Genomic DNA, 9,150 nt, shown 5'->3' with positions numbered 1-9,150 from the left:
GAGCCTATTTAAAACACTCCAAGAATTACACATTAAACACACACCGAGGGCATGAGGTAACTTCATAAGAATCTTTTCTAGTATTCCTGAAGCGATGGTGATTTTCTAGTTTAAAATAGCTCTGAGGAAGTTAAGCAGCTATTGAAGTCTGTACAGCTAAAAATGCAAAAACTGAGCCAGCATCCCTATGCACTGATGTGATGAGAGCCCCAGTACAGGGTACATATTACTACTAGCATCCACCGTCCTAGACTTGTGTTAGACCATTTTACCTGTATAATAAAATATATTTTATTTAAATGGGATAAGTCACTGAATGAGTACTAAGGGGACATACCTATTTTTATTTAAAGAAAAAGAACAATTGATGCATGTACTGTATTCAGTCTTTTAAAATTTTTATTCACTCCTCAAGAGTCAATAAGTTATATAAATCATAGCAGTTTTCATTTCCTTACTGAAGTAGTCAACAAGATCTTTACTTAATTTATGCTGAGTCGGCAGCACATTAGATCTTTAGAAAGAGTGTGTTGGGGTTTGGTTTTCCAGAGGTTCTTCTTAAAAACACTACCTCTCTGCATGAGTTTCCATGAAACCTCTTTTTAATTGCTAGCACAGCACTGCAGTTCCCCAGGAGGTTCCAATACAGCCACCCCAGGTGTCGAGTCACTTGGCCTTGTGCAGGTCCATTCCCACCTGGAGAACCAGCCCCAAGGCCAGCAGAGTGGCGATCACACACCACAGCCACCCAAACCCTTCCACCTTGCCACTGCTCTTGGAAGGAAGTCACAGATTGCACTGGAGCTCCCTGCTGAAGGTAGGGGCAATGATTCCATTTGACAGGTATTAAACCAAATACTTTTGTATTTAATTAACAGTTCCAGAAGGTTAAAACTGTAGATGAACACACAGAACTTCTGTCAATGACAATGAACTGAGGCAGTAACATTGTCATCCCCATGCTTTAAACAGCATCTAAAGCAACTTCTAAGCAAGTATAATTTGGGATACTCTTGTAGAACTTAAGCAGTGATTTCTGTTTGCTTTACCTAGTAGGAAGGGTTTTCAAACACTTTAGTAACTTATAACTAGTCCCACAGTTGTCATTTTCCCATCTGCTGCTCATAAGCAGATGTTCTGCGTTGTATACCAATAATAGATTCCCCCCCCCATTAACAATGCAACCTAGTTTTCATGGTAACACACAAAATCATTCTAGTCTTGTTCCTCTTCCTCCACATCCTCATCTTCATCCCCTTGATCTCCAGACTCAATATCGTCTTCATCTTCAACCTGAAATTAAGGAAGACCTGTTGTGAGCAGGAACATCCCTTGCCCCAAGCACAGCAAATGCTAAGGGAGCAAAAACAAGCTTCAAGCTAATGTAAAGTTCCCATGGAGTATCAATTACTGCTTAATAAAAACAACTGTCATCTTGTCAAATCAACTGCCCATAAGGCTCCCCAAAACTGCCCTGACAGTTCATAGTGCTGCTTAAAAATCAGACTGAAGTTATCTAGTTATCACTTGCATTATCTGTGGAACGCTCCTTAGGATTGTATCACCAGCCATCATCTGCTTTTGAGTTAGCAGACAGGATGAGCTGCAGCAAGGCATCATTCCAGACATACATGTGAAAAGTAGTTTTCCTCACGGGAGTTTGGCAGGTACCTCTCAAGATCCCTAACCTGAGAACCCAGTGGACCTGTTGTTTTGCTTACCGGTACACCAAGATCTTTCAATTTGATCTTCAGTGCAGATAGTTTCTGGTCCTGGTCAGCCAAAAGGACGAGAAGATCATCTTGTTCTTTCTTTGATTCTGCAACTTCTTGCTGCAGTTTGATTTTCTCATCTTGCAAAATAGCAACTGTACTGCTGGATGAATCCAGGTGCTGTTTTAGTGATTCTTTTTCCTCAGAAAGGGCTTTGACTTCACTCTAGAAGAGGAAAAATCCCCCACCAAGTTACACCATAAGCATAGGAACAGCTGAAGCCTTGCTTCCTACAAACATATTCCATATGTTATTTATAACAGCTCCAACTCCAGCAAGTGCCTGTGGCCTTGCTCCCAAACACATCCTTACCCAAACTCCCCTTATTACCAACTAGGAATAAGGGTAGGTGGAAGTCTTAGCAGTGGTCACCTTCCCCCAGCTACACTGGGCTGTCCTTGTCAGAATAAAGCTATCTCCTAGACTGCCACTGCCAGCTCTTTCAAGGCAGACAAAGCCTGCATTTCCCAAGTGAAAAAGAAAGGAGATGCAACCAGCTCCCCATGGCCTGAAACACGTAAGATGTTCACGAAACAAACCCTTCCACTCAAAGACTCTCCTATGATAGAAGTCTTCCAAATGAAGGCTGAGTATCAAATGACTTGGTTTAGTGTTCGCCTGCTACCAACCTTCAATTCTTTGATTTGTTGCTCAAGTTGTCCCTCCAATTCAGAACTCTTTGCTACTATTGCACCACTGTCTCCTAACACAGGGTCTGCAGTTGTGTTCTGTGGACACAAAATTCAACAGAAGAGCACTGAATGCCTCACAGAGAAAGACAGCAAGCCAAGAAGTTACACAGTCAGCTAGAGAATTTACAGGCATATTTTCTTCTTACAGTGTAGCCAAGGTGTGGTAGTTACAAACATCCTGTGCTGCAAGGCATCAGAAAAGAGGTCTGTGCCTCCTGGAGTCCCAGTAAACACATACTCACATGCATACAAAGAAGAAAATAAGGAGCAAGCCTTATTTCATATAAGTTGCTCTCTAAAGAGACAGTTTTTTTTCTGGGCAGACCCTATTTATTACAGGCCTTCACTCAGATGCTTTCTAAGTGCCAAAGATTTTATTAGGCTAAATAGCCACAGCTTTGTATGTGTCTACTAAAAATAGCAATAGTTCAGTCTCAGCCAGCTCTACCCAAATTCCAAAAAGTGGCAGCTGTCTTTGAGCTACAACTACCCTATGGCAGGAATTCCAGACAACTTCTCCAGTGATGCCCTGTTTAAGCCAAAGCTCTAGGCAAGGTCTGTAGGGTGACAGTGAGCTGCTCAGGCAGCAGGGAGCACCCAAGAGGCCCCTGTCTCACAGGCACACATGGCCAACACGTGCATTTTAGATCACAGCTGCTGAGCCTTGTGGCAATGCAGGTTTTAAAAGCCTTCCTCTCAGCTGATCTATTAAATTAAACACTCAATATTTTCCCCACACAAGTGCTCAAATTTCATATTTGGTGCACAGAACAAACCAGCCAGAGTAATAGAATCACAGACTGGTTTGGGTTGGAAAGGACCTTAAGATCATCTAGTTCCAAACCCTTGCCATGGGCAGGGACACCTCACACCAGACCATGACGCCCAAGGCTCTGTACAACCTGGTCTTGAACACCATCAGAGACAGAGAAGCAGCACGAGTTGAAGTGAGTGCATCTTCCACTGAGCAGATACCCTGTTCTCATTACAGCAGAGCTGTCAAGCAGGGCACACCACAGCTACCCTTGTTCTAGATCAGATTATTTGGCTATTCTGTACGGTTTTATGGTCTCATCTTTTCAATGCACAGCTAAAAAAAAGAAAAAAAACCAAACTCTTGAGGCATTTGGAGGCTGCACAGATGCACTTACCAATTGCTATTCAACCATACCATCAACTTCAAAATTCGTATCCTCAATTGTTTGCAAGAGTAATGATCCCTCTAACATCCATGGTATCATGCATCTTGAGTTGTGCCTCAAGAAACTATTTCCTTTGATTAGGGTGAGAGCTTAAATAAAGTGCTGAATAGTTGCCATTCCTTTGTTTAAAAAATACCAAGGACCAGTGGCCTCATGGAGCACTAACTGGACTGCAGGTCCCCTCTTCCCTCATGAAGGACCTGTCTAGGGAACATGTTACTTCATTTACAACACTCTGGGAATCACTTGCTGATGTGTATTCTTAAAACAAGGTCGGGTTAGGACAAGGACTACAGACAGCATGCAGGAAAGCAAAGTCTCCAAATTTAGTCCCCAAAAGAGAAAATAAGTAACTTGGTCGCTGGTACCATTAGTTGTAGCTTTTGATTCTCTATCAGAAGCTGAGAGATTTCTGCAGACTGTAGTTGTAGCTGACTCCTGAGCATTTCTAACTCCTTTGGGAAACAAAGACAAAGCCATACTTTTAAGTTAATCCGATAAAACAAGATAATTATTCACAATACATTCTTGTTCAGTTAAATGTTACCAAACTGTTTCACACTGGCATATGCGAGAGAAAAGCTGCAACCATTTCTCTGGAAGACCAAACCAGTCCCACCATTTTCCATCCCACTCTTAGGAACTCTTTTCTATGGCATGCCCAACCAAGGCACCTGTGTGAGCCTCAGTCATGTTTCACACCACTAGCACTCCCATTAACCTCCTCCACTCATTACTGTTCTTTGTGCAGAAACCCATTATGACTGATTAATCCAGTCACATTAACTAGTTCTCTAATCAGAGAAACTCTGCTAGGTATTTATGAGCAACAGCTCCCATAAATTACTCAATGTGCACTTGTACAACACTTACTCCATGTTGTACATTTAATACCTGGAATCTTTCATATTGGTATTCAAAGATACACTTTTGCAATGAATAAACTGATTTTGCAACTCTGAAGCAACAGTTTGTCTTCTGCTGCCTCAAGCTTGCTTAGCAGAAAAAAAGTTTCACTTTAGATACATAATCTTGATGCTCCAAAATGTATAGCATCATCACATGAAGATACACCATCAAAAACTTCAACACGCTCAGGGATCAGTGCTCTTCCCTGCAGTGTGACAAAGCTCCCTGCCCGTCCCGAGCTGCCACTGCTGATGACAGCTTTGCTGAAATACCCGAACTTCACCTTTTGTAGTTCGTTATTGTGCTCCAAGCCACCAGATCTGCAGTTCTGTGAAGACAGCTCTGTTGTTCCTACTTCCAACTGCGAAGACTTCTGTAATAGCAAAAGGAACATCAGCCATAGAAGTAGACAGCATAAATACAGTCAATTTGCTAGAACCCAGAGCAAATTCTGTGCTTGTATGATCCAAGTTTCCAACATAAAAGGTTAAGAAATGCACAAAGCTCTCTGATTACATAAGAGCAGCTGAGCAGTCCTCTCTAAGGTGGATACAAAATCATCTTTCACCAACCCAAATGCAGAAGACAAGTACAAAATAAAAGCAGCATCCATCATCTGCATTTTGGCAAGCAGGCCACCATAAATACAATTTAGATGCTTAGTGGGGGTAACGCCTAAGAGGCACCTACCATTTTTTCCCCACCCAAAACACCCTAAAACTCCTGATTCTACAGTATAGCAGGTCACCCACACAAATTACTTTTGGAAACAATGGGAAGCAGGAAAGGGTTTGCTCAAGCCATCCCCCATCCCATTTCCTATTATCAGCATGCAGTCAGTTATGATACTTTGACTGCCATCATAATGAGGACTTAGCTTAAGGCAGATGACATTTGAAAACATCATTTGGAAGCTGCAGCAAGTTCTGCAGACAGCACTTACCAATTTTTCGATCAGAAAATCCTTTTCCGTTATCTGCCCTTGCAGCAGCTCATGCTTATTTTTCCATTCTTCCAACTCCTCTTTTAGTTTACTCACTTCTTCCATCTGAATGCCATTCATCTGAAATGTATCCCCATGGGAATTGTGATGTTGAGTGTCCTTTCCTGAAAGACAGTATTTATTAAACCAAGGTCACAAACACCAATGCCATTTTGAAGTTAGCTTCAAACACACCAATTCAAGTATTTATTGCCCATCACACAAGGCAACACAAGCGATTCCAACTCAAGAACCAGAGCACAGTACTTAGGAATTCTCTATCAAAAACAAATAAAGAGCTCTAATTTGTCATTCCTTCAAGCATGTATCTGTGGCTGCACCAGCATGCTGCTTCAGTTGTTCAGTTCATCCAAAGTAACATCATAGACAAATCATCCCACAGAGGAAGGATGACTGTGTCCTTATATATTTTTAATAGTAAATAATTGTGAAGGCGGAATTAAGTTTTGGAAATCATCACATCCAGTTTATCAGGCATCTTGACCTTGGAATAACTTGAATATACTGTCCTGATTCAGACACTTGGTTAGCAATCTCTCCAGTGACGGTGATAAGCCTCATCTTGCACATCTACCGTACAGTTCTTCCTCAAGTCATTATTTTCATCCACAGACCTGAGTTCCAAGACTTAAGCACAAAGCAAGAACAAATTTTACCTCATGCACATTTTCAAGCTGTCCTGTCTGATTTCACTGCTTTAATTCTTCTAACTTTAAAGGCACTTAAAGCAAAACCTAGTATTTTTAGATAACAAAGCAAATCTAATACTTCAATAAAATTGCTTGAAATGCCCAACATCAGTCTGAAACCTGTATTTAATCTCTGTGGGAAGTTTTTCATATGCTGCAGAACATACAACAGCATGTCTGAAGTGATAAACGGTATTTTTTATTACTCTGAGCCTACCTAGCTGCACTTTAAGGAGATTATATTGGTCCTTATGCTGTTGGATCTGTGACACTTGCTGGGTAACTGTTGCTTGGAGCTGTTCATTTTGAGACATTAAAGTAGTAATCCGTTGTTTTAGTTCTTCAAGCTCCTGGTCCTGTGAAAGACAAAAAACAAAGCACTGAAGAACAGTAACACTTCTGAAGACGATACTGTCAGGAAGTCAAGACAGAAAAACCTCAACTACAGCATGACACACTACTGCTAGTGATGCTGTCCATGCTACCTGTATCTGGTGAGCAGGAAAGCCTCATGCAAACCTAGACAGCTATTCCAAGGAAAAAAGCCTGGCAAAGACAGGAGAAGCCAACCACACCAGACCAATGCATTCCAAGTCTTCTGGAGGAAACCTCCAGCAGACCCATACCAGAGACAGCACAAGAATAAGAAAGAAATCTATGAAGTCTGGTGACTGTAGTTGTTCACCACACCAAAGCCTGCATGCATTTGGGGCCTGCAAGAGTCTTCCAGGAAGTTGCGGGAACTGCTGTCACAGCAAGTTCAGGAAAACCTCACCAGCAGTTCAAAAGTGCCCCTTAAATCCACATGTTCCACTGTGCCCTCTGCCCATTCCAGATCCCCGAACTCAACACAACTGCTTCAGTCCCCATTAACTATTACATTAATTAGCTTTGCTCTTTTACTTCTCCCTCTAAGTTGTTGCAACTAAACAAGCAAACTCCCATTGGAAAAAACAATTAGGAGTGCAACCACAGCAGGTATACACAAAACTTCACTAACTCTTATTCTTCATTCAGCCACACTTCATCTGTCCTCTTCTCAAAAGTGAGAGCCCAGAACTAAGAGTTGCATCTCTCTGTGATGGGCTGCAAGTTCTCAAATTACTCATTTGAGAAGACTTAAACACAGGAAAGAGCAGATATATCCCAGGAAAATGCTTTATCTTACCCAGTATTCTAAACATTGGTATTTCATTTGAACCAGAACTTGGTTTAAGCATTTGTAGAAGTGTTTCTGCAGTGCTAGTTTACTGGTTACTTCATTTGGAACAGTGGGTATCAAACTGCACTGGCGCCTCTGAAAGCCAAACCAACCAATCCCTGGAGGGACATGTACAGCATAACTCCCTCTCACCTGCTCTCTGATGACTTTTTTGTATTGAGTCACAATGTTGTCATGCTGTTCCAATGTCTTCTTGACCTCCTCCTCCTTTTTATCTTCTTCACTGGACTTGTAAATAGCTTTACTTATGACACCTGTTAAAAACAATTCACATCTTTTTTGTCCTCACAGTCCAACCCAGTTTAGCTGAGTTCAGGGCGTTAGAAACTAAACCTGCACTTTAAATACAAAGAGGTTTAGGGAAACAGCCATCTTTTATAGCGAGGTTTGCTGGCTCACTGCTTTACAGAGATTCAGAAAAGCAAATGGGTGTTTGGAGTCCTCCTTATCACAAAAGGTGGGGTTTAATTGTTCCGGCTCCACCACAGCTCCTGCCCAAGTGCTTACACAGTTAAGTGAAAGACCTGGGGCTGCCAGGGCAACATGCAGATGAAATGCAATTGGGCAAAACCATCTTCACTGTTTCTGCTTCTTTTTTTCCTACTGTAGACTGATTTGAGTTGGGCAGTATTAAAAACCAGGACATCAGTTACACTTTAAGAATGATGACAACCAGCCTCTTTAGCGAAGGACAGAAAACACTAAACAAAGTGCTTATCATTTTTGAACAGGCCAGGAAATACAGCATTCATCATTTTTCTTCATGAATCAGATAAGAACAGCCAGTATCTAGATTGCTTACTTCTACAAAAGGAGCACCTATGACCATCACGTGTTCAATGCTTGGTCTCTGTATGAGCACAGGTAAATACATGTCCTGGCCACAGTATGAGAACTCAAAGGATGTAATAATAATCCTTTCACCTAAAAATTAAAACTTAACCAATTTGTACAAGCCCCGATTATGGGCTTGTACCAGGAGTTAATACTTAAACTGTGAAATTACTTACAGCTATTACAGTAACATTTTTTTCAGAATACTCCATTTTAGTATTATCACACTACTTTTAAGACTTACATTCAGCACATTTGGTAGTTCAGGCATCAGCTTGTCACAAAAACAACAGAAGCAAGCACATCATCTCACCTTCCAATTCCTTCACAAGCTTGGTAAATTCATGATCAAACATCATGTGCTCTGGGCTGGAAAAACCAGGCTGGGGTTTCTGAGCAGCTCTGGAATAAAGTTCATGTTTGCTAATGAAGCCAAGCTTCTCAATGAAGTTCTCCCTGCCAATCCTCTTCTCAATCAGTTGCTTCAGCTTCTCTCTGAAAGGAAAAGAGAAATCAATCACAGTGCAACAACTGAAAAGTGAATCCATCCTTCCCTTGGTGGTTTTTACAGTTACAGCTCTTGAGTATCTGCCTCAAGTCTGAGCCACAGCAGATGCTGCATTCATAATGCCATTTTTCAATGACCACTAGCATCTGTTCCCAGAACAGGCACACACAGGTTCAGAGGACCTATACAAAACAGCTACCTGCTTTGCTTAGCTAGAGGTGGGTCAGTTGTTGTGCTTCCCATAAGGAACATACACAGAAAACATGCAATCAAATCTACGCTGCACCGCTCAGTTAATCCACCACCTGCCATTCACTGA

At 41.6% G+C, this 9,150-nt stretch overlaps 1 protein-coding gene across 6 annotated transcripts in view; it reads right to left on the bottom strand.

Annotated features, from left to right (window-relative positions):
• Positions 1-387: 387 nt before the first annotated feature.
• The window catches only part of USO1 (USO1 vesicle transport factor), a 30,338-nt gene continuing 21,575 nt past the window's right edge, over positions 388-9,150 (bottom strand). For 5 of the 6 annotated variants that reach the window (XM_061463314.1, XM_061463336.1, XM_061463325.1 and 2 more), the window contains 9 exons: positions 8,637-8,818; positions 7,622-7,743; positions 6,485-6,623; positions 5,519-5,682; positions 4,859-4,948; positions 4,035-4,121; positions 2,402-2,500; positions 1,722-1,937; positions 388-1,293 (listed from right to left, as the gene is read on the bottom strand). In XM_061463314.1, the coding sequence (XP_061319298.1) occupies positions 1,216-1,293; positions 1,722-1,937; positions 2,402-2,500; positions 4,035-4,121; positions 4,859-4,948; positions 5,519-5,682; positions 6,485-6,623; positions 7,622-7,743; positions 8,637-8,818 (1,177 nt within the window). In that variant the 3' untranslated portion in view covers positions 388-1,215. The remainder of the gene's footprint in view (positions 1,294-1,721; positions 1,938-2,401; positions 2,501-4,034; positions 4,122-4,858; positions 4,949-5,518; positions 5,683-6,484; positions 6,624-7,621; positions 7,744-8,636; positions 8,819-9,150) is intronic. The other variant, XM_061463354.1, reaches the window with a different exon arrangement.

The sequence above is a fragment of the Pezoporus flaviventris genome, unplaced genomic scaffold, assembly GCF_033815535.1.
Source record: "Pezoporus flaviventris isolate CSIRO_AGI_PZ_B2104156 unplaced genomic scaffold, CSIRO_AGI_Pfla_v1 ptg000002l, whole genome shotgun sequence".
Classification (NCBI taxonomy): domain Eukaryota; kingdom Metazoa; phylum Chordata; class Aves; order Psittaciformes; family Psittacidae; genus Pezoporus; species Pezoporus flaviventris.
The sequence above is the reverse complement of the archived record's forward strand: the minus strand, read 5'-3'. Positions and strand labels throughout refer to the sequence as shown.